This window comes from Diadema antillarum, unplaced genomic scaffold (assembly GCF_040938485.1).
Source record: "Diadema antillarum isolate AM-2024a unplaced genomic scaffold, OU_Dant_1.0 scf00000029, whole genome shotgun sequence".
NCBI lineage: Eukaryota > Metazoa > Echinodermata > Echinoidea > Diadematoida > Diadematidae > Diadema > Diadema antillarum.
In genome coordinates, this window is record NW_027270918.1 from 1262099 (window position 1) to 1288583 (window position 26485).

General features: G+C 38.9%; 1 protein-coding gene across 1 annotated transcript; it reads left to right on the forward strand.

Moving 5' to 3' along the window:
- Positions 1-3260: 3260 nt before the first annotated feature.
- On the forward strand, positions 3261-26485 carry LOC139739527 (glutamate carboxypeptidase 2-like). Its single transcript, XM_071650129.1, has 17 exons — positions 3261-3463; positions 9728-9884; positions 10686-10814; positions 11215-11343; positions 12007-12196; positions 13751-13841; positions 14829-14918; positions 15303-15388; positions 16383-16502; positions 16606-16688; positions 20664-20795; positions 21309-21394; positions 22318-22408; positions 23155-23407; positions 24134-24215; positions 25820-25912; positions 26290-26485. Exons 1-17 carry the CDS (start codon positions 3261-3263, stop codon positions 26483-26485), a joined length of 2211 nt encoding a protein of 736 aa, XP_071506230.1.

The following is a 26485-nucleotide window of genomic DNA, read 5'->3' on the forward strand; positions in this document are numbered from 1 at the left end:
GTCTTCATGTCGCCCTGGAGTCACCTTCTTGGTGAGAGCACGAGCCGTTTTTGGGCCTTTCGCGTCGCACGATTTCTGGCGATGTTTCTTCCAGTGAGATGGTCCTTTGTAGTTCTCTCTTACCAGCTGTCCTTAATTTTCAGAAAGAGAGCAATGAGTGATACCTTGTAATTCAAACAGGTTTGACTCGAATATGCAAGATTATACAGTGAAAAAAAAAATCAATGTAGGTGCAGAAATATCAATCATACAGTAGATTTAACAACGAATCGATATTAACTTCGGGAGTATCTCACTGAGCGACGAATGTTGGCGAACGTAACGTATCTACGGTGTCGTTAGGGTTTGTAAACAGTTGCTATCATATTTACAATTAGTATTCATTGTCGCAAACGGTTTTTCTTGTCGGAAAGAAATTTTGATCATGTTCAAATGAAGGTAACCCAAAAAATAAAACCCAACGGTTGAGGTTCGAAAAGAGCATGCATAAAAATGCAGCATAATAATAACCACAATTCCACTCACCAAAAATAGGATGATATGGGAAAAAAAAAAACCTCGTGGGAAAGAAAACAACACAAAAAAAAGCCAGTATATAGGGACCAGTGTGTATAAAGATAACACGAAACGTTATTTGAAAAAAAAATCAAGGAGATTGCTGTGGAGTGTGACGTAAAGGGCCGTGTGCTGTAAAGCACTCTCTTGACTTTTCGGTTCAAGCTCGTTATTCCGAAAGTTCGTTAATCAGGAAATGAAACAAGGTTCATCACTCTGATTGCTCGTTAGAACCCACTTTCTCTTTCAAAATTTTCAGATTAAAGAACCTTGTTTCATTTGCGAGAAAGACGAAAGACTTTTGTTACATTCTCACAACTTTGACTATTGCGTGTGATTTCTATATTTTCAATGTAATGATTTTTTGTGTGTAATATTTTCCTACTATGCTGATTTGATAATTCCTCAGTACTTCAAGGAATTTCACTATTCACTTTTACGTCATTTTGTTTTAATGAGATGTTTTCATCATAACAATATAAGAGCTTCTTGATAACAAGCTCCTAAGATTACTTACGCCATCTTGACAAACTATACATTGTGTAATTTCTGCCGGACCTTCTTCACTTTTAAATGATAAATAATGCATGCACGTTTTGTCTTGATTCAATCCTGTGTATTTCTAAACTTACTCTCTGTACTTGTCTAGAAGAAAAATACCCAACTCTGTTCTGCACAAACGTCAAAAATGTTATAATAAATGTCATTTGAAAAGAATAAGATTACCAACATCAATTTTTTTTTCTGAGATGGTAAATCTTGTTGGCTTGCTGATAAGTTGATTGTTAGAAAGTATGAGATGACAAGATTCTGTTTGAATGCATGATCCATTTTAACGCTCATATTTGTTTCACACCTGATCAAACAGGATGCAGGCGCATGCAGGCGCCAAGATAGCAACTGTTTGATTGGAGTTGAAAATGTCTTTGCATGTCAAGAAACGAAGTACAATTTCTTGTCAGCTTGAGTAATGTTGAATACATTTCTCGCGAGTTGTACTTATTTCGGTCACGATGCACATGGAAATGAGGGTTAGGTGGGGGGGGGGGGGGATTCCAGGGTCATCTAGCACTTCAAGTGTTACAGTATCATAGTGTCTTCTATCCCACATTACACACTGTATTGTCTTGAAGTGAGCAGCAGGTGGCATGTAATACTGAAAGTACACATTAAACTGTGAATCATCTCGTTGTTTTTTAAAGTATAATAATGATTAGAGAGAACTGCCTTTGCTGTGTACGTACAATAGGGTGTGTGACAAACTGTCAACAATAAAACAGACCCCGCTTTATTTACGCATCATAAAGACCTGGTAAAGTGGTCCGCCCCAAACACATGCAGTACACATCCAAGTGGTCCCCATACCGTGCACTGCAGCTGCGTACGGGTTATCGTCTTGTCTAATCCAAATGGAAAACAAAAAGAAAACTTGGAGAGACAGGGAGCTTCTTGGCCAAAAGCACAGCTACCTTAAAGGGGAAATCCATCCCCAAAATAAGTTAATCTGATTTAAAAAAATCACAGTAATATCTTACGACTTCAACTGTAAAAAATTGACTGAAATCGGATGAAAACTAAGGAAGTTATGAAATTTTCAAGTTTTGCTAATTTCTGCAAAACAGTTCTTGTGCAGTAGATATGAATATTCAAATGAGTGAGCTGACCATGTCATAAAACCTCACAATTTGTACAAGAAATGACGAAAATTAAATGTTTCTGTCAAATTAAAAAACATTATGTTATTCCTAGTTAAATAATTTCAAAATAGCGATCAGTTAGATATAAGGATTTGAGCCCAGGGCATAATTGCGTTTGAATGATAAACTGGAAATTTCAAAATTTTATGCACAAACTATACAATGGTAGGTTGTGAGGGTTTGATATGCTCACTTTGCCATTTGCATATTCATATTGACTGTTCAAGAACTGTTCTTCAAAAACTAGTGAAACTTGAAAATGTCACAACTTCCTTATTTTTCACCCGAGTTTGATCAAAAAATATATTACTCTTTCTTATCAGGCTAACTTATATTTGGACTGGATTTCCCCTTTAAATAACCCGTCAGGGGTTTCAGCTGATCCCATTATAGGGCTCGAACCAGGTACTTCTGTATCTACTGATGAACAAGCTCTTTCCTCCGGTGGAAGAACAGAAAAAAGGAACCCCGGGAAACGAACTGCTTCGTTTGGAATTTATCAATTCAGTATTATATCTGGTTTAAGAAGTTCTACTGAGATCACAGACAGACCCCTATCAACGTATGTATACCTACGGATGTTATCAATTGATGTACATATGAGTAGTGGTAACCTTTGATCTTCAGATTCTATCACCTAATGGAGATGTCACATGCAATTCTTGGTCAAAGTCCATTGGTTTCCCGTGATTAACACTGAAAGATCTTAATTAATTACCACCAAGCGGTAATTTCGGTGGCATAAAGACTAAAACATCAGCAATGAAACCGCAATCGTCCTCCCCATCCAATAGTAAATATACATAAAAGCAGACTGTTTATTTACACTCCAAGCACATGCCATAATAGTGATTCGTCAAAAAGAAACAAGACAAGCGGCTCACTGGTAAAACTGAATGAAAGGGGTGCGAATCACTGCACTTCGATCGCTGCACAAGGCTAACAGATAAGAGCGAACGCGACACGACAGACGTTAATACCAGGGTGAACTTGATCCATTAATTTACCATGACTCGGTACCGTGACAACATCTTCTTCGTTCACGTAATATGGCTCATCCTTGCCCTCATCCTGTTCGCCACCGGTATTCTGATCGGTCACTTCGGGATCGTAGACGATGCTTGTCCCTCCGTCTCCGTCGCCGAAAATGAGGAAATTGGACTGCTGATGATCGACGAATGCAGCGCGGAGAACATAGAAAACAACCTCAGGTATGTGTAAATGAAGTATCCTTCTTGTTTTTTTATTTTGAAGTCTATTACGGGGGTAAAAGCCAAGATAGAAAATCGGGAATGGAGCCCCTAAGGATGTACTAATACTATTACCTCCATGGTCTGAGTACTTGAAACGCAAGTAACTGAAAAGCAAATGGATGTAAACCTTCCCGCCAAAGTGCATTGTCATGAGACTGCAAGGGTGTCAAACTTTTGCAAACTCATCCATATATTGCTATGCATATTCTCTCTTTGATCTTATGAAATGTTTCCATTTATTTCGAGATCAATCACCATTCTGTTCTTAAAGTTTTGCTTATGCCTATCTCTTCCACGTATTTTCTATTCTCTTTTTTGTGTGTTTGATGAGGTTTTTTTTATTTTACTGTATTGTATTTAGACAAATCAAATCAACACGTATAAGGGGAGAAGACAAAGGTACAAATATACATTCCTCTCTGAAATACGTGACACACAAATATTACACACTATGAAACTACATATTCGACGTTGAAATACATACATCTTATGTATTCACAGTACAGTAATTCAAGTGAAATTAGGCTCTTCAATTTAGAATAATATCGCACAAAAGAGGGATAGCCAGCATGATGATTACTGATATTCAAAATCTTCTGGACAGGACATCATTATTCATATCTATATAACTTTCGATATAATCTAATATCGTAAATGGAATATTCCATTTCTCGGTATGATCTTCTCTTCCACATTGATTGATTGATTGATTGATTGATTGATTGATTTTATTTCTGCCTTTTTCCAAATCACACATAACAAAAGAATACACATATTTGGAAATCACGTTACACGACATTTAAGCAAGCATATACTGTCTTACAAATCAATTCAAGGTACATATACATATACACACTACGAACATGACAGTATTCGATGTATAAAACATGTAGCATATCACTCACAAAAAAGAAAGTTCGGAGGAGAATCATCAAATCAACACTTGTAGATTATATGAATAATAATGAAATATTCATTCAGAGCATATGATCACGTCGTTTCATTAAACGAATTTCAAAGAGAAGAATATAACGGAGGGGATTTGAACAAATTGATATTAGAAATTAAACATTTTGGTTATTATAATAACAGAAAAGCAGGAGACCGCGATCTAAGCAGCAGCTTGACATGGATCGAGGCCTCTGGGTAAAATTAAAAGCTTAAAATCGATTTACATATCTGTATAATGGACGTGTCTACCAAAGCAGAATCAATAGTCAAATCGAAAATATTGTAATAATTTATAAAATTAAAAGTAAAGGAGAAATTCAAAATAGTTTTCGATTGTTTCTTATCAATAGGCATTTTTTACCATAATACTGTGCTGAGGTGAGTGCTGTGCTATGCTGTGCTGTGCGGAGCTGTGCATGTGATACAATACAATTTTATTAATTTAATGTTTGGGTATATATACCTAATTAAATTGATTCTGGTTTATTCTTTGTGTCACATGTATGTCTTCTACATACTTCTGTATACAATATCAACAATTTTGATGTGCAGCAACGTACTAAAACTAATACTATATCAATATTAACTTTTACCAGTGAACGTAGAAACCCCAAAACTTCTTATCACTCATATATCATTATATTTCGATAAAAGATATTTTTTCATACGTGCCTTAAAAATATGTAACTTAGTGGTTGTCTTAATTTCCTCAGGGAGATTGTTCCAAACGTCAGGTCCATGATGTCTAATTGACTTGTGAGCTATCACTAACTTGGGATTGTGGAGGTGATAATCTTTTGACTGTCGAGTTGGGTAAGCATGGACGCTGGAATTCACAGTGAATAGGTTGTGGAAAGAGGAAGGGAGGGTGTTGGATTTGTATTTGTACATGAATATTGCGCTTTATAATGTATGAATATCGTGGATTTTCAAAGTTTTCAATTTAAAAAATAGTGGTTCAGAATTTGCAAGATAATGTGAGTTGGTACAGATGCGGAGTGCTCTTTTTTCGAGAAGATGAACTGATTGAATTTTTGTCTTGTTGGAATTTGCCCATACCATATTACAGTATGTGATGGTAAAATCAGTGCATTATATAAAATAAAAAGAGACTTTTCTATCAAAAAATCTTTCAGTTTAAACAATATACCTATGTTTCTTGATACAATATTACTTATATTATTTACATGTTCATGCCAGGTAAGATTAGAATCAATAATTACACCAAGAAATTTCGTAGACTTTTTTTCTACAAGGGGTACCCCATCAATATATAAATTACATTCAATATCAAAAGAATGAACATTTTTAAAATATATAAAACTAGTTTTATCAATATTTAAAGACAATTTATTGCATTTAAACCAGGAAGAAACTTTACCTAATTCAAAATTAAGTGTGTGGATAAGTATCTGTGGATCTTTATGTGAATAAAATATATTTGTATCATCTGCAAACAAAATGTGTGTTAATATTGGTGAGACATTAATTATATCATTAACATAAATAAGAAATAACAGAGGGCCTAAAATAGACCCTTGTGGTACTCCACAATTAATTTTTAATCTCCTGGAAGAACATGAATCAAATTCAACATATTGCTCACGGTTATATAAGTAATCAGTGAACCATAAAAGAGGTATTCCTCGAACTCCATAATGTTTAAATTTACAAATAAGAATTTTATGATCAATAGTATCAAATGCCTTACTCAGGTCCATAAAAATTCCAACAATATGTTCCTTATTAACAAAAGCTTCAATTATCTTATCACAAAGTTGAGTAATAGCGTAATCTGTAGAATGATTTTTCCTAAATCCGAATTGATTTGGAATAAGAATTTCATTTTTATTCAAAAAAATTCACATCTGTTAGCGGGCGTGATTCTGATGCATTATCCGGTATTTTCCACAACATTTCTCATGTGTATAAATCATTGTGAGTCTGAAATACTTTCGCCCCATCACTAGCTATCTTTTGCAATAGCATAATTATGATATCTATATATTGTTTGGTTTCCCAGTCTCGGAACAACTTATAAACCTCTTTTCTTATTATGAACCTCTTCCGAACACGTTCAAGTATTAAAGTATGTTATGACTGATCCTCTATGATTATGGATTCTAAGGATTACAACATACTATCATCCACACGTGGAGACATGCAGACTGAAATTGTACAATCAAGTTGTCATCAGTCACATCAATTCCATTGATTTCCAAACATGAAATCGTCGTTCGTTTAGTCTCCTTCATATTTCAGACTTCGCAATTTCCCAGAATCTTTCTGGATTTCATCGTTGAAGTAGTAGTTGCGCAAATAATGTTTATATTTAGATTTCAAAATTTTCTTACTTTCACGGCTAGTAGCTAGAAATGTCTCACGGTAGTCTTATACATTCGTTCCTTTACCAATGTCAGTACTAGTCTTTCCTTCCATATTTCCCTATTAAACTTTACACTGTAATTTGATACTCAATGCATATGTGCTTGTATTGAAAATCTAAAACTTATAAAACATAGAAATAGTTCGCGGGGTACATGAAACATAGATAAACAGCACATTATTGAACTTGGCTGGGCCTGTCCTCCGGGGGGCGTCTCCCCAAGTCTGCACAGCAGGTCACCTTTCGCCAACCCTTGACTCTGTCACCCTCTGCTCTAAGCTGGGTGTCTCCCAGGTTGGCGACCCCAGTGTCTGTGGGTAATTACTCACTTGGCAGCAACTGCCTAAGCTTGGATTTAATCTTATTGGACTCCAAAAACTTGCCAGAGCGTCTTCCCAACAAGTTAAATTTCTGCCCTACCTATGGAGGAGTGAAATGATAACGATGACTATTAATTGCAACTAAAGAGAGTAATTTTGGATGTTCTGTCATGTAGGTGTTAATTAATTCTGGTACTTTTTGCTTGCAATAACTTTTGTATAATTATGTTTATTTTGTGCGTAAATTAGCGGCCAGCAATGGTAGGACTAATACCGTGAGCCTGGTGATATTTGGAGCACGTATACATACACGGTGCAGAAAGAATTCAAGTTGTCCTCGTGTTCATCACACCAACCGTTTCCCCTGCTGATCACACATGGATGCGTTAATTCGTAAACTGACGTCAGTAATCATTCTATCCAACTCTATGAAGCACATTCTCTACCATCCTCTGTTCCATTTCCCTTGTTCAGCGTGTAGGTATTCTCTCATTCTCTCTTTTTTTCTTTCTTTCCTTCCATACTTTTCATCTATTCTGGCAAGTTGTGTCATGTTGTTGTGTTTCTTCTGTTTTGTCCCGTCCTGTCGTATATCATATTCGTCACAAGTGTTTGTAAATAAGTAATTCATAGGTTTTATGAGTGGTTCACAATCTACAAGCTTTGCTTTTTAGTGGACCTCTCTATTCTTTCTTCCTTTTTTTCAACTGAAGCATGACTTTGTATTATTCTTTTTGCCAGTATGCGCTCCTATGTTTATTGATACCATTTATTAATTGCAAAGACAAATGTTCTTTGTTTATGATGTAAAACCTGATTTATCTTGTGTTATGTTTTTGTTGAAAAAGAGAAAAGAGGAAGAATGAAAATAAATGAATTGAATTGAATTGAAAAATATCATTAATAGTAAAATTCAACATGAGGAACACTGCAGATGCCACACATCTTTATGTGTTTTGTCATGATAATGAGTGTGAGTTTCAAAACTTATGTTTGACATTAAAGGGATGGAACAGTTGCAATTGAGATTTGGCTTGAGGTTTCCAACATGGATTTTTTTTAATGATTATTCTTTGAGATAAAGAGAAATCTCCTATTAGATATGAAAGAGTATATAATTCTTAAAGTAATTCAAAGTTTATTTAACGAAAATTGAACTGGCTGAGACATCCAAAACAAAGAAATCCTAATGAATTAGGACCACTTTGTTTTACTTTGTTTTTGGATGTCTCAACTATTTCAAAACTGATTTTCATTAGATAAACTTTGAATTGATTTTAGAATTGTATGCTTTTTAACATTTCATACAGTACTTTCAGGTATCTCGTAAAAGGTTAAAAGCTGAATTCTCACCTCAACCAATATACTATCCATTTGATAAGGTGGATTTTCAACGCGTCTCATCTTTTCAAATGGTTAGTGTGAACAAAGAACCTCCTTAAAAAAATTGACCAAAAAAAAAAGCACCAGTATCATATTGCAGGCCCCCATAATTTCACTTTAATAGACAGGGTTAAAAGGTTGAACGTCCTCAGTAAGTGTTGGGCCGTGTCGCACTGCGCAAGGTACAACATGTCAATATCAATCACAATATCTTTATAGAACGAAAGACAGCTTTCGTGAATAGGGTGGGGAGGGAATGAGACCTATCAACAAGTATCGCTGTATAGGCGAAACAGGTGAAATGTGAGAGTGTGCATTGTCTGCAAAGACCTCGATCTTTCCATTGCATTGTCATGTTTGAGATTGGCAATGAATGTTTATGGGAGAGATTTCGGATGTTGCCTTCTATATGAACCGTTATTGCTAAACATTATTGGCCTCATTTTCAGGCCTTCTCCTCATTCCGTAAATATCTCACGTACACTCAAACACATTAGGATATGAGGTTAAATGTACAAATGTGTGTACACGTATACCTATGTAGACGGGGTGTCTTGTTTTTGGAAGTTTGCATAAGCAACACTCAATCCATTACATATTGCATAAAAAGGCCGTGAGAGATAGATAGATCAGTGCCACCAGGTATCGAAACCGGTCAGCGAAAATTAACCAAAAACAAACATACAAACAAACAAACAAACAGACAAGCGATGTCAATGATTGTTCTACAGAATTTGCCTAGCATTTTTTAATTTCAATTTCATATTTGATTTAATTTCTTTCTTTTTTTTAAGAAAAAGAAAACCTGTAGACATCACTTTTTTTGGGTAAGAGAAAATAAGGTGCGTAAAAGTATGCAAGAAGAAAAGAGTGTACATTGTAGAACCTTAAGATAATGTATGACCAATTAAACGATACATGAATGTGGTGGCAATATAGAAAGCTATGTAAAAAAAAAAGAGACACACACACACCAAATGTTTTGTCAGCGTTACTAGCATAAATAGAATACATCTTGCCTCGTAAGGGGATCAAAAAGTCTTTTGCAGTGCTGCAGTTAATGTGAACCCAGTGTTTGTGGTCAAGAAATATGAATGCTATGCATCTTTGCCATTTTTTAAATATTGTTTACAAGGTGACCTAGTTAGCTGTGAAAAATCCTTTCCTTCCGCAAATTTACAGGGGTCTAACCAGCCGTCCTCATCTAGCCGGAACTGCGGCAGAAAAGGAGAATGCGGAAATGCTGGTAGAGCAGTGGACAAGTTACGGGTTCGATTCGGTTCGATTACTCGACTATGATGTTCTCCTTGCCTATCCGGATACGGCTCATCCGAACAAAGTAGGAGTTTCAGTAATAATGATAATAACAATAATGATAACAATAATGAAAATAAAAATAAGTATTATTCTTATTATCATTATCTACTTATTGGTCATTGACTTGTGCTCTCATGTCGTTTCATAAAAAAAGAGACAAAACAAGGACATTTCTGTCATTATGAAAAGATAAGTTAAGCAAAATCCGTAGTTTGACGTGGTCTTGCATAAAGTAACAAACAACTCACATGATCTTAGACCCAATGGCCCAAATTCACGAATGTGGTACAAATGAAACCATGGTTTGAACCATGTACAAATACCATGGAGCGCCAAGTCTCGCACGATATTGGTCATTGTTATTTTCGTCGACAAAATGACCGTTTCCTTAACGAAATTATCACGAAATGTTGTAATTTCGTTACAAAATAATAATTCATCGACTGAAATGACTGATTTTGTAACGAAATATTCCATGCGACACTTGGCACTCCGTGGTTTTTGTCCATGATTTAAACCATGGTTTCATTTAAACCACTTTCGTGAATTCGGGCCAATGAGAATACATGCAGTAGTCTGGCGTTTCCAAAAGGAGGATGTCGCGACCAGACTTTGTGAGATTACTTTATAGTAATTAAAAGCTTAAATTGTTGTTTAAACAAAAATAAAGATCCTTTCAGTACGTATGCATGAGATATATTCATCAGACAGCTCCTCACTACTTCGTTCCTTTTCTCCCTCGTCGCAATTATCAACACACGCACACACACACACACACACACACTCACACACATACAAATAATAATAATACCTGTAAATCCAGGTAATGATAACGGAGAATGGAGAGGTTAATTTCACCACGGCCCTACATGAGGAGATTCTTCGACCCGAGGATGATCACCCGGATGTCGTTCCGCCATTCAATGCCTACTCGGCAAAAGGGGAACCAGAAGTGAGTCCGTCTGTTTTTTTTTTTCTGTAGGTAAACAAGCAGCAGCAACAACAAAGCAACAAACAAAGAGAAAAAACATACATCTTATGCTCACCATTAGGTGATTCCATGATGTTGATGATGTGGTGTTGAATAGTACCCCAGCAAAGCGGCAAGTTATGATTACGACTAGCTGGTTCATTTCTTACACCTGTTGTTGTATACCAGGCGCTTTTCTTTTTAATGATATCAGTCACATGACATTAATTTGATAATGCAATGCAGATGACATAGTTTCGTTAAGAAGCTGCATTCGGCAATTGAGTTCTTGGTTAGATTTTTGTTTCTATTCGCACTAAGTACACATAACATATTAATCATCTATAAGTCTTGCTATGTATCCGGATATCGTTATATCCAGGGCCCCCTGGTGTACGTGAACTACGGACGGTCAGAAGACTTTGACTTTCTGGCTAAGAACAGGTCTGATATCAACATCACAGGCTGCATCGCCATCGCTAGATACGGAAGGGTGTTTCGTGGGAACAAGGTAAAAGGGAGCGACTATGTAGCCCTGTTTTTACAGACTTTACCCCGACAATGTTGGGACAACGTCCGGAGAACCAAATTCCTCGCCTCGGGAGAGAGAGTAAGGGTTGAACTGTTTTAGCAGACACACACCGAATAAACCTTCTCCGGGTAAGTTTCGATAACAACCTACCCGTTCTTATGCGAAAGGGGTGTGGTTACAATCCATGAACGAGATCGGCGAACGATATGTCATTCTATTTGGACTACTGCTCATGTCTTTTGAGTGTATCAAAGGAACGCTGCGGCAACAGCGTTTTAACAGAAGGGTTGTCGGGGTAATGTCGGGATATTGTCAGAGTAATTACCCTAGTTGGCTGGAGCAGAATTTGGCAAAAGTTACCATGATAACGTCCGAGTAACATTCTGCATTAAACGTTGTAACATGCACGGTAAAAAAAAAAAATCATTGAAAAAAATGTCCGGACATTGTCGCGGTAACTCTGGTACGAACGGCTTTCCTAAAAACGGGGCTTGCGTTGCTTGCACCTGCTTTTACTTGAGGAATTTTACCACTTGTTTACTTTGACATGTGAGGATGTTTCTCGTCTTTAGACTATGGACTGAACAGGAACTTGATAAAAACTTGGGAGAGAGAATTAAGTCGTTGTATGATCCTCTCTAGGTACTAAACGCTCAGGCGGCGGGCGCCATTGGAATCATTCTTTATTCCGATCCCGCCGATTACGCAAGTGATGGAGACATTTCGGTCTACCCGGACAATTGGTGGCTTCCGGATACCGGAGCGCAGCGGGGGAATACCTTCGTTAGTGATGCCAAGGGCGATCCGGTTACACCCGGCTATCCGGCAAAGCGTAAGTACTGCCTCATCAAAATTCTCTTGCTGGGGAATGTTTGTTACAGTTTTTATCTCTCCCTCCAAGAAAGAGAAGGAGAGAGAGAGAGAAACAGAGAGAGAGACAGAGAGAGAGAGAGAGACAGAGAGAGAGAGAGAACGAAATTGGTAGTATTAGAAAGCACAATACATGTCCAGTCCAATGAGGTGAGCGTTGCATCGACTTATTATAATCATAACATTTTAAGTCAGGGTTTGATTTTTTTAACGACATGTTCAACCACTAGTACTCCGTTGAAAGTCTTGATGTATCTGGCTTACAACTTTCACAGAAAATCAGGGTTTTTCAATTTCAATTTCAATTTATTTTCGTATTTCTCGATGGAAAATACATGGTATATAACAAAATAAAATACAGAATGTCCAGCTTGGATATATACATGAAGAAATAGGAATACAAAAGTAATACATAACGGTCGATGTGTCATTTTCAATCAAAGTAAAGGATGCGAAGAGAAATACGATGGAACCTACTAAAAAGCAAAGCTTGTTGAGTGTAGGTCCCAACAAAAGCCTAGTAAGGGGAACAGGATGAGGAGCACGGGTACAATTAAGACCAAAAGTAATGATAAACAAAAGAGAATGACTATTACTCGGGGCTCAGAAGATTCTTCTCACATGCATTTATGTGTGTGATAAAATGAGAACAAGTAACCACATGCTGCACACTATAGCAGTTGCTCTCATAGCAATTTAGACATGGGAGTGACAATGACGTGAATACTTAAGTACTGTTAGGGTTTAAACATTCCGGCTTCCATAGACACGGGGAAAGATTAAAAAAATGGAGAACATGAATCAGTTGCAATTCCTATATGTGATATACCAGCCAGCTGCAAAGATGCATAAAAGAAAGGAAAAAAAGAAAGGAGGGGAAACTATGCGACACGACCAAGGTCTTACTAGAAGTGGAAGGAAAAACACCGATGGGAAGGAATTTGAGAGAGCATGCAACTAAAATGTATATGCATGAGTCTGTTCACATGGCAACAACCGAGTAGTATAAAAGAGCAGCTATCAGCATAATAAAAAGGAATTTTAGTGCACTTGTGTGTTGTAGCTATTCAATACATGCTGTCTGAGTTTACGCTTAAAGGATGATAAGGACAAGCAGCTTTTAACCTCTGTTGGGAGATCATTCCAATATTTAGGACCTGTATACATAATTGTGTTTTTAGCGAAAACTGTTCGAGTTCGTGGAAGGTGATAAGCGTCACTCTGGCGAGTTGGATAGTGGTGGACAGAATTGTTTCTTATGAACATCTGTAAAAAGACACCAGGAAGATCTTTTGAGGAAAGTTTATACATAAAAATACCTAAATTATAACCAAACAAATCTATCAGTTTTAAAATCTTATTTTTCTGAAATAAGGCGTTTGGTTGCTCGTACACACATACGATGTGTCTGTTAGGCTTAAAGTAGTAGTTAGGTTTAAAGTAGTAGATCAACCCAATAGGTGATATGTATACATTCTAATCATACTAGAAACATGCCCTTTTCTCCCGCGTCCAGCCTACATGTACCGTATTAGTGACGAGGAGACGGCACTGCCTAAGATTCCAGTACATCCCATCGGATACGGGGACGCACAATATCTTCTCAGGTACCACATAAGACCGGGTTTACTTATTGTAAATGCACAATTTACCATTTGCAGATGAAAGAAAAATCCAGCATTAAAATGGTTTGATATAGTTCTAAAATGTGAGCTAGGGATAGAAACAACCTATGTAAAAAGTCTGAAGCCATTATCGTAATCGATGTTTAACATTGTTAAATATACAAAATGTGAACAATAGTTTCAGACTAAATCGTCTACAGTAATGATTTACAGAGAAAAATACTGATATCTCCTTATATTTTTGGCTTTACTGCGAAAATTTTATGTGGTAGGATGTTTTGTGAAACAACAGATGTGCAACAGATGTACACATTCGCATCAAATGTAATATCTTGAACATATTTTAAATCACTGCTCCCAAAGGTAAACAGAACATTTTAAGATCACTTTTTAAGAAAAAAGAAGTGATTATGGTTGTCATCACAATCCTCACCTCAGTTATACCATAATGTTGATTATCGTGTTAATAATTGGAATGGTAATGATTTCGTGATATTACCCATTCCTCACAAGGGCGGATGGATACAAATTTTCCTAAAATCTTCCTCATTGATTTGACTGAGTGCGCAGAATTCTTGAATGAATGCCTTAATTGTTGTATATTTTGCTCTGTCGATAGACTTTCACGATTTGTGAATATCGATTCATTTATCTTACATTTTCCAAGAATAAAGTGCTATTTAAGAGATTGTTCGTGTCGTGTGAGTTTCTACATAATCAAGGTAGGATTAGGAACCACCCTCCCCCCCCCCGCCAAAAAAAGAGAGTAAATATAGAAAGTCAAATTCAATTTAATGACAAGAAATGCATTTGGAAGAGCTTTCTTTTGGTACTTTTGCTGTTATTATCATGTAACGTAATACCACGATCAGGTAAGTTTAAATTTGTATAACACATCCACAAAAATGTTATAACCCATTCTGTTTTCATGTTCATTTATTACTCCTCTATCCGCCCACCTCATTGAAGTGAAATGACTGGAGATGAAGTACATAGTAGCTGGCGGAGACACCTGGATGTCACCTATCGATTTGGACCCGGGTTTGTCAACCCACAGAGGTGAGTATTTGGATAGATGATATCGGGGAAACAAAAATCTGTTGGAACTATTTACTTTGTCTTCATAATTTTTAGACATTCAGGTTTATAGTGGCAGCATGGCATAACACTCGAAACTGACTTTTAGAGGGAAAAGAGATTTAACGGATGTACAATAATTTACACCTATTCCGCCTTCATCTGCAATGTACCCGAATCAGGATGGCGCTGCATGTGGAAGCAGCAATGTGTGTGTATGTAGGGGGGGGGGGTGGTGAAGATGCGCATGTGAGTATGCATATTATGTATTTCTAGGTTATGATGTTGATGTGTGGGTATTTACAGCAGCTTCTTCTCAGAGGCGCTGAATGATTATTGAGTCACTAAAGATTTGATCGTACACAGGAAGGTAAAGATGAGTATTCACACCTCAAGGGAGATTCGAACCACTTACGACGTCATTGGAATCATCAACGGAGCCGTTGAACCAGGTGAGGGGGACGTGTGATAATCGAACGTTCCTTGAAAGAAAATTCCTCCAAACATGAGAACAAATGCAGTGTAGCACAGGGAGGTGAGGAATATATGACGTATTATAGGGTATGAGCTTTCTTCAGTTTGTCTACCCTCTGTGCAAGTGAAATTTGTAAGATCTCAACTCCTGATCTACATTTTTATCAGACATGTCGGAACGAGGGAACCACGGGATTCGAACCTTTCATCTACTGCTTTCCAGGCAGCGACCCTACCACCAGGCTATTCCTGGCTGCCGGCAGTGACACGATGAACATGGAACAAACACCCAAGCTCCAAAATTCCGATATTGTTATCATTAAAGTGGTCCAAGACAAACAAATTTGATAAAGCTCATGTCTTTTTTATCTTCACCCCGCTGATAGACCTATTGCCTTCATTCAATCTGGCATAATCACTTTTTGAAGTAAGGAAGCTGGGTTCAGTCTTCATTCATGCGCAGTGGGATCCGACAAGCGAAAGCCTGTATCCATGAGGCCACGACATTTATCTTCCATATCCAAATATCCTGGACTGCTTCTGCATTGAATTAGCCAATCTCACATGTGGCACCTTTATCAAAGGAAGATAAAGGATTCTAACGATATGCTAAATACACGATAACTGGGCAGCTTTAGAGCTGTACATTCGAAGACATTCTTTTGCTATCATAACCATCGACTAACATAAATGCATCGAGTCCCTCCAAACAGTTTTGACACAAATTGTTCCACTGCTCTGATTACTTTGTGTTTATAAAAGAGAGGCTAAAATAGAAATATGCCATATTAATCACACGGCCAATCATAGCAGTGTCCATTTGATTTTTCCATTTTAGTTTAATGTTTAGTCTCAAAAGAACGGACGCAAAGAACATAAAGAAACCACATTACTTTGTTGGAGTGGACCTCATGAAAAGTTTGGCTGAAGGAGATTTTCATTCAAACCGACTCCACCCGATTTCTCTTCTAGATCGGTACGTACTGATGGGTAACCATAGAGACGCTTGGGTGTACGGTGCTGTGGACCCATCCAGTGGAACCGCGGTCCTCATGGAAAGCGCGCGTGTCTACGGCGAGATGCTGAAGAAAGGTAGGTCAACTTGCAAGAATGGTTTGTTGTCTAGCTGCTCTGGTTTCCGTTATCTATGACATTAAAAAGCATTCCTTCTCTTCTTGTCCCCAAACTTTTCAAGACTGGCGCCCTCGGCGGACGGTGATGTTCTGCAGCTGGGGAGCTGAAGAGTACGGCCTTCTCGGTTCAACCGAGTTCGTGGAGGTGAGAATATAAAGGAACTGCGCATAGAACCAGAGCCTTCTATTACAGAGTTTGGCCAACTTAAACACAGTCGCCATTTTGTACCCACCAAAGAGGTTCTATGATAGGTAATAGAGTGCGCGTTCAAGTGGCCCCGTTTTCATTTGTACGCACTGAATGGTGAGTGCTTACTCTAGTACCTCTTTGGTGGACACACAGTGGCGTCCGTAGATCGAAAAACTCGTTACAGGGTTGGCCAAACTCTGTAATAAAAGGCTCTGCATAGAACTTTGTGAGAACGCCCTCTAGAGTTCGGAGATCTCAGTGGGCTTTATGGTGTGGTTGACACATTAAATAACTCTGTTAACGAGTTCAAGTTAATTGTTTACTTTTGTGACAATGGATGTTTCTGTCAAGCTCGAGCTTGACATGGCACAGTGTAATGCTAGCAGACTGGATTCCAGAAAGCAACATAGTGTCTATGCGTATGTGTACACATTCGTTCTGAGATGTCATCAAAAAGGCGTAGGTATAGGCAACTTTTATCAATTTCAACCAAAAGCACATCCAAGACTTTTTAAGGAAGTAGAACAGGTAGTTCACAGTAGGTGACGAATAAATTGGAAAACAGTACACAAACGTGTTAAAAAGTTTTCCTCATGCGTAGTTATATTAGTTCTGCACTATTTCGAGGAAAACTTTCACTTCGTGAGTCATCGGAGAAATCTTCTTCTTTTTCTCGAGTCACTACGCAGAATGGAAAGTTAGATTCGTCCAGTCCAATGTTGGATGCACTGCCTGGCACAGGGCGTTAGAGCTGCCAGATCCTCTTTTGTGCAAGGCTCTGGTAAAAGTGGACAGACAAGGAGATGTTGCATAGTCTGATCCTCTCCGCACAGGCAGGTGGTGTCATCAGTCTCACTACACCCCCACTTTGCTAGGTTAGATTTGCAGCGGCCGACAGCTCTTCTTAGGCGATTGCAGCAAGACCAGAAAGGCCATGCCTCACTGGCGCCTGATGGTGTAGTTTCCTTAGGGCCGGTAGTAGACACTGTATGCAGTGTATGGGTAAGACGTTCAATCGACATGGATACACGCTGCTTGTCAGGGCTTTTGTTCAGAGCCTTTCCAGAAAGCATGAAGCTGCGCCTGGATTTTAGCCTCCTTCTTGAAAGATCATGATTGAAGAGAGGGTGGCGAGGGTCATTTTCTTGCTTCAGCTTTTCCTTTTGGGATGCAACGGTCCTACGGATGCTTGGAGGAGCAATCCCACTCGGTAGGTAGAGGTCTTCAACCTTTATGGACTTTAGGCAACCAGTAATAGCACGACGTGAAGAATTTAGAACAGTGTCAATCTTAGTGGCATGAGCTGCTCTACTCCAGACAGGTGACGCATACTAAGCTGTAGAGTAGCATAAAGCCAGTGCTGTTGTACGTACCGTCTTCGCATCAGCACCCCACTTCGTATTAGTGAGCTTTCGGAGGATACTATTCCTTGATGCCACCTTTGCCTTGGTCTTAATAATGTGATCCTTGAAAGTGAGGGACCTGTCAAGTGTCACCCCCAGGTAGACTGGCTTGGATACATGTTGCAGGCGTTTCCCATACCTACTAATCCGTAGTTGACGGCTGGCTTCCCTATTCTTAAGATGAAACACACTGATTTGTGTTTTGTCTGGGTTAGCTCTTAGATGGTTGTTGGCATAGTAGAGAATGAGTAAGTCCAGTGCACTGGAGAGGGAGTCCTCTACTGTCTTCTTCGACGGTGTCCTTTTGAGATGCAATGCAAAGGTCATCAGCATAGAGGAAGCGTCCAGTGTCTGGTTGAGTAGGTTGATCATTCGTGTAGATGTTAAACAACAAAGGGGCAAGCACATTCCCTTGAGGAAGTCCGTTCTTCTGTGTCCTTCATCTACTCTTTCTACCACCGAGGTCTACGAAGAATCTGCGGTTTGATAGCATGTTGCAGATCAACTTTGTGAGTCTAACATCTGAGGTCATCTCATACAGTTTCTTGGCAAGGATACGGCGATTGACTGTGTTGTATGCTGCAGAAAGATCGACAAAGGCAGCACCAGTGATTTTTCTGTTCTCAAAACCATCCTCGATGTATTGCGTGAGGTTCAGTAGTTGTCCTGTACATGATTTTCCCGGTCTGAAGCCCGCCTGCTCCGGGATAAGGTGATCATCAACGAACAATGCTATGCGGTTCAGGAGGAGGCGTTCAAACAGCTTGTACATGTGGCAGAGTAGGGATATCGGCCTATAGCTCTTAGGGATGGCAGGGTCTTTACCAGGTTTCAGTAGAGCAATGACTTTTGCTTTCCTCCACATCTTTGGGATCTTGTTGAACTTAACACATTCGTTGACCATATCAAGAAGCAATCTGCGTGCACCTGGCCCGAAGTGTTTGATCTGATCCACTAGGACATCATCAAGACCTGCAGCCTTGTTGTTTTTCATAGACTTCATTGCAGATTCCAGTTCACTCATTGTGAATGGCCTTGTGAAACTTGTGGCGTCTTGTGAGGATGCATTAGCAGCTCTGGGAAGTTTAGCCCTCTGAGGACGGTGATTTGTATTTCCCCGGCTATTCAAGAGGAGTTGGTGGGCAACCTGGTCAGCGGTGACTTGCGGCCTTGGCTGTGGCTTTGTGTAGTCTTTTCCTAGAATGCGAATGGTCTTCCAGGCTTCCCTGCTACTATGAGTCATATCTGTGCTTTCAATGAGCTCTTGCCATTTCTTCCGCCTTTCTTCTGTGATGGAATTAGCTAAGGCTTCACCAAGCTCAATGGTGTCATCACTAGAAGGGTCATCCTCAAAACGCAAGATGAAGTCATCATATAATGCTTTAGAGTCATCAGTCAAGCCCTGGATGTACCTGAATTGTGCGGCAGCCACGAGGAATGTTATGGCGCGATGATGATTTAACTGATTCTACAAAAGCATCATAATTGCCAGGGGTAGCGGGAAGATCTAGAATAGCAGAGTCTAGGTCGTCAGAGAAGCCCTTCCAGTCGGCTTTCTTGAGATTGAAACGTCGCCTGAAGGGAACAGCACGGGGAGGGATGACTGCAGTGATCTTGAGACCTATTGGCCGATGTTGTGTGTGGGGAATGGGATCCAGAACAATCTTCTCACACTGATTGGCAACAATACTGGATGTGAAAATCACATCTGGGTTGTACCCCCGCCTCCATCGTGAGCTGTTGAAAGAAGGAGGGAGCTTGGCATCATGAATGAGAGACAGTTGGTTGGAGTCTGCCCAGCTCTCGACTAGCTCACCATCTTCATTAGTTTCAGCATAACCCCAATTGACATGATGACTGTTAAAGTCTCCGATAACAACATTGATGCGACCGCTGGTGACATCAGGGGGAATGTCAAATATGATGGAAGGAGGTTTATACACCGAACTGACAGATACTCCCTTGGTGTTGATGGCAATGATTTCAGTGTCATCCGTATCAGAAATAGATATCTTGTCAGCAGACAGCCCATTGCGTAAGAATACTGCACTTCCATACTGGTCATGTGGCCTCTCAGCAATGAGGGTCATACCCGAGATGCGAGGACGTACCTGTGAAGGTCCGCGATGCGTCTCTTGGAGACAGAGGATATCACAACTATGCTTGGTGCATAGATCTGCCAAAAGATCTTATTTGGGGCCAGTTAGACCTTCGATGTTCGATGATTAATATACTCAAGGCCGGCCATGACAAGGGCCCATGCTTGCGACCTTGATCATCATCAACAGTTCTAAGGTCTAGTTGAGTCATGATAATGATGTGGGATAATTGTTGATAGCGTAGTGTGGTTGAAGGATTCGCAAGTGTAAAACACCTGACAGGGACCGCGACGTGAACGCTCCTTCAGTGGCCCTCATCGGAGAAATATATATTTCAGATGGATTGTTTGTGTGTTTGTTTGTTAAGTTCATCTAATCTATAGGCATTATAACGAGGTGGTTGTTTGTGCATTCCCCTCTGAACACAGGAATACCAGAAGGTGCTTGGTGAACGTGCGGTGGCCTACATCAACACGGACATCGCCGTCAGGGGAAACTTCACGTTTCGAGCCAAGACCACGCCTCTTCTGCAGCAAGCACTCTTCGAGGCAACAAAGAAGGTAACATACATCTACAAAGTACGAAATTAAACGAGATATATCACGATCAAAGCGTAATAATGGCAAGATTTTGATAATTGTTTCCCTTTTTGATCTTTTTTTGATAGACTACATTCTGTACCAAATTTCACGCAGACTATAATCAGTAAATAAGTTCAAAAGACAAACATGCACCAGTTTGTACAGCTCGCCGAGATAAATATACTGTAAATTAGCAAACTAAAACATAATTGGCATTACCAGTGGTTAATTCAACTGTGTTTTCCAAAAGTAGCGGCAGATTTTGGAACATTCTTTAACACGACACCTCATGACATTTTCCAATGCCTGTCCGTGGTCTCTTTACTTTTCATATTATAATAGATACTAGAATGCAGAATACTGGTATGAAATGTTGCGCATGGATAAGAAGAGCAGTCGTGGGTATCACAAAACAACAACAACAACAACACTCTCAGTAGCCATGGAATTACTAGGATTAATTTGCATGATCATTGGACGTTATTCCTCTAGGTCCCCGATGGGGAGACGGGAGAACTTACGGTCTACGATATCTGGCGGGAGCGATACCCTGACAGCAGTGGCAACGGGCTACCTTAGTAAGACAGTCAAAGTATTATCTGATGACGCTCAAACCACTTGATAATTATGAGTTTATTAGTCCTACATGGATAACATAGTATGCAACTTGTTGTCTGGCAAAGTGAGGATATCCTCAAATCTTCTCGCCAAGGATTTTCGAATTCGGATTCGATCTAATGTGAGAGCGTCGTGATAATTTTATTTGATACGGCTCTCGATAATGAACAAGAGTTAATGAATTCGAATCTTTACAATCCCCAGTGCGTCCATTGTATTGTTGGACAAGATGAGTTTACGTATAATACCCGCTTGAGCCAGGTGTATAATGGGTGAGTGAAAGCCGGGTAAAAATGACGGGTCTCGTTGGTAGAGGAGGCTTCCCTAGTATAAGTGATGAGGCCATGATCACTGTATTATCATTATCAGGACTATGCGTTGCCTATATGCTTAATTTCGATATGCAAAACCTGGACAAACAAAATACGGCAAAAAGAAATGTCGAAACTTTGAGCTCCACACAAACAGACACACACACACACACACACGCACACACACATACACACACACACACACACACACGGAAAGATTTAAGTGAGTTAAAGTGTAACTTGTCTTCTCACGTACAATGCATTACCGTATGCAGTTGCAGTTCACCATCATGCAAGGATTTCGGTTTTTGAAAACCTAAAATTGTAAGCGTTATATCAATTGCCATCTTTGAAAAAAATAATAAATGCATTCACAAACGTGTTTTTACTGTCGAGTATATGAAGAACGGGAATGATATGTTTTAATGGTTTCGAGTCTAAAACGTTGGCTTATAGAGAAACATGCGTACTTTGGTACAGTCGTCAAAGCAGTAAAGAAGTGGCTGGACTTATAGTTATTCGTTTGTCTCTCTGTTGGTTTCACAGTGCCTTTTCCTTTGTTTTGATTACAGTGTTCCCGTGCTCGGATCTGGTAGCGATTTCGCCCCTTTCATGTACCGAATTGGTGTACCATGCACTGATATGTCGTATTATTATGATTTTGTAAGTTAAGTTTGTTGTGATTCTTGATTGATAAGAAAAAGACATTGAAACAAATTTACGGTCTTTCTTAATTGATAAACTAGAAATCATGTCCTGGTAGCAAAGAGTCCCAATCATGCATATACCTCCCGAGAGCAACAAGAATGATCTGTAAACACTTACCACTTACAACATTCACTGCATTAAACTCAAAGTGCACAAAGTCTCAAAGTAGTTCATAATTTGAATTCATACTTATTTAGCACGACTATAGAGCTAGTAGAAGCAGATTTTGTATTTTTGTCATTGTTATCACTATTGCTCTTATTATGACTAGTGTGTTTTCCATTTTAATAACTTCAACTTTACCACTGGAAAACAGAAAATTATGGACCACTCTGAGCAATGGAAAATATACGCAGAGAAAGGATTAAATGAATGGTTAGAATCCTATTAAACCATTTTATGACCTGAGAAAGTGGATACTAGCAATACAAATAATGAAAGGGAGAGACACACATTGACAGAAAGACAAAGCGTTGTAAGATTATCCATCTTACAGTGTAGAATGTCATGTCGGTCTCTATTGCATCTTTACCAGCCGAGTTACCTGTTCCATCATATTATGTCGCCGATGTTTTAACACAGGATATCAGCATTTTATGAATCAAGTCATTAGTCTTAGACTAACCAACTTACTACCATCTAACCAGACAATCAACTGAGAGAAGTGCATCATTGACCAAAGAGCATGTTTTGTATTTCAGAGCCTGTCCATTTCGTCGTACCCCGTCTACCACTCTGTATACGAGACGTTTTATCTCGTAAAGACGTTCATCGACTGGAACTTTTGGCGCCATCGGGCCATTGCCCGGGTGATGTTAGAATTCTCGCGAGATCTCGCGGACTCCGTTGTGCTGCCGTTCGGCTGTCTCGACTATGCAGAGAAACTGAAATCGTCCGTCGACAATTTGAATGAGGAATACGGGGACAAGATGAGAGCAAACAGCATTACCTTTGGTAAGAACGGTGTATGAAAAATACCATGTACAGTATTTCCCCTATGTCATACTGAATTAAAATGATTAGTCAACAATAGTAGATAAAGATTTACTTATAATCTGTACCTGCCCTGCATCATGATGAACTATCTAAAGTTTAAAGTATTCGACAATGCCAAACGGAAGAGCGCCCTCACAATTCATCTGCAAATTATCAATATCAATTCTGCGTATCTTAAGAGTGATCATACTAACACTAATGGTGAAGTGGACGTTAAAAGTTATTGCCGATGACATCAAAATACGACCCAAAATTATCCAGCTTTTTTGATCGTCGGTTTGTTCGTTGTTTTTGTCTTAATTTTGTTTCTTTCTTGAAGGGCAGAAATTCAACAATTACATAAGTACGAAAACATATAATGCAAAAATAAAAAGACAGAAAATACATGGGAGTAAAAATCTCTAAGATTAAAAAATAAATAAAAATTAAAATCGCCATTTCCAGTAGAATGAAAGAGCAGGTTATGGCAATACTAGCTGTATTCTGTCTAATCAAGTAGGGGAAGAAACCGTAATGTCATAATAAGAGCTCAGAAAACATTTTCTAACACAAAATGATAGAGTCACCGTAATATGAAGAATTAAGCCATCCACATCTTCGGTAGATTTTGCACCTATCAACCAAGGGCTGATCAAACTCACATTTGTAGAGAAAGGACGATGAATTTGTTGTTTACCCCGACAGATTACGTCTACTCGGCACTCACCAATTTCACAACTGCGGCGGAAGACTTCGAAATTCGTCTTCAAGAAATCGATCAGAACGAGTAAGAAACGAATCAGCCGAAATGATATAATCATCTTTTATATTTTGGTTAATGAGTGAATATGAGTGCGCATGCTTCTGCACACTTTCTCTACAATACAATATTTTTCGAAGTTTGAAAGAGTGAACAAATTGATCATAGAATTGTACTAAATGATACTCTTTCCTTGAGCCAATAATGGAAATATATAATTATTTTTATTTTATGATGATAATGTATGTTGCCGTGATGCTGAAGCAGTGTATATAATATTTTTTCCAGAGGTATGAAATGACTATCATGACTGTAATATTTACTTTCCGTATGCTATAAGCTAAGGTTTGGCTTTCGTTGTGAGGAACTTCTCCTCACTGCATTCTAAGAACTGGTCTCTATTTCCCTCATTCCATCACACGCATTCAGTATTCTTACTCATTGGCAGTAGGTCATTAGATTTAAAGATACTGACAATGTTCACCTGAACCAGTATTTCAAAGAAGAGAATGACTGAAAGTCGGGGCAATAGGGCACAGTGGATATAACTATCACCTGCTATACTTGGAGGGGGAGAGACAGAGAGAAGGGGTGGAGAGAAACCGCGAGGGAGAGAGAGAGAGGGGGGGGGGGAGGAGGGGGGGGGGGGCTCATGTTGGAAGCCTGCAAGGGATCGATAGCATCCTGGGATAAGATTTTACGTCTGTAATGTCTCTTCCGACGGAGGCGTTTAATGAATGGCTTGCAATCACGAAGTGATAAATTGCCGGGAACTTTGTATAGCAGAGCACCGTTTACGTCATTAGCTTTGTACTTCCTTATATGTGACCCTGCACCTCAAAACAAACAAAAAGTCGCCAGACATGAATTTTTAGTTAAGACCATATTCTAAAAGAACAGACTTTAAGCACAAACTCAGGAAAAGTGTGAACTGAGAAAAGAGGCTCTGAAGTACATTGTCTATTCAAGCGCTTAATCTTTACCAAACCGTCCTGGCTGTGCGATGAATGGGACAAAAAACAGGAAGTAACCACCAGAGTAACAACAATGAAGGGATTATCAGATTAAAGTGAAATTAAGCATGCCTCAGTAACACATTCTGTCCATAATTAATGCCAATTTTCAAAGCAGTAGCACTATCCTTTCAAAAGTTATTAGAGTTGAAAGTGAAGAGTGTGGACAAGGTTTTTCAAAAATGAAAAAGGGATTCTAAAGACACACCTAATCACACTATTCTACCAAAAATGTTCGAGATAAACTGCTAAAAAACACACTTTCCTTCCCGTTTTATGATACCAAATTTTAGCATAATGTAAAAGAAGACCCGCTCTTTCAGAAAATATGAAAAAGTCAAGTTCGGCTAGGTTGACCCATTTCACTTATTTTCAGTCCTCACGCAAAATCAGTGTGTGCGACTTTATGTTCGTTTTGAGGTGCACGGTCACATATAGAGAAAATATTTTTTTATGATTATAACTATAACCATGACCGTCATTATATTCCTGTTATTACAATCAATATGTTTTATCAAATGATATCATTTGTGAGATTAGATTGCACTAGATAATAACATTATTATTATGATATAGCATAATACCAATTTATCTTTACACTCATTACTTTGTCTACAGTCCATTTGTGGTTAGACAAGTCAACGACCAGATGATTCAACTCGAGCGGGCATTCATCGATCCCGCTGGACTTCCGGACAGGAAATGGCTGAGGTAAGTGCTATACGATCAACATTAATCGAACTCAACTCACTTTTCTGTGGTTAAAGTGTAGAGCGCCATCTTGCAGAGCTCAGTTGTAGACCAATGTCGATCGATTCTACGCACTGACGTAGAGTTCAGTGATTCTACGTTCACCCCACATCGTTTTATTGCAAATCAGGATGGCGGGCTCTCACGCATTTCAGCATTTTTCGTTGTTCATAATATGAAGAGTTTGAATGCAAAAACAGATAAACGCAATTTCCAAATTTTTGAAAATAAAGTTAACATCAAACAGAGATATATCTTGTAATAATAATAATCACAGTGGTACACCGGTGACATTTCATATGACAAGGATTTCGAATTTTTCGTTTACTCCTACCCAGGCACGTGGTATTCGCGCCAAGTAGTGTCAATTATTACGCTGGTGACGCCTTTCCTGCTCTGGTTGACGCCTTATACCAAATTGACGACGACCCCGACCAGGTCACGAGATGGAAAGCTGTGGAGAAGCAGATGGCCATCATCGCATTCACCATCCAATCAGCGTCCAGCACATTGACTGACGTCACACAGTTATGA

Bases quoted from the DNA above. Each gene is read 5' to 3' on its own strand.
- LOC139739527 (XM_071650129.1), top strand. From the start codon at position 3,261: ATGACTCGGTACCGTGACAACATCTTCTTCGTTCACGTAATATGGCTC. The intron at 13,842-14,828 runs GTACCACATAAG...ACCTCATTGAAG, and splicing joins GACGCACAATATCTTCTCAG to TGAAATGACTGGAGATGAAG. The intron at 21,395-22,317 runs GTAAGACAGTCA...TTTTGATTACAG, and splicing joins AGTGGCAACGGGCTACCTTA to TGTTCCCGTGCTCGGATCTG.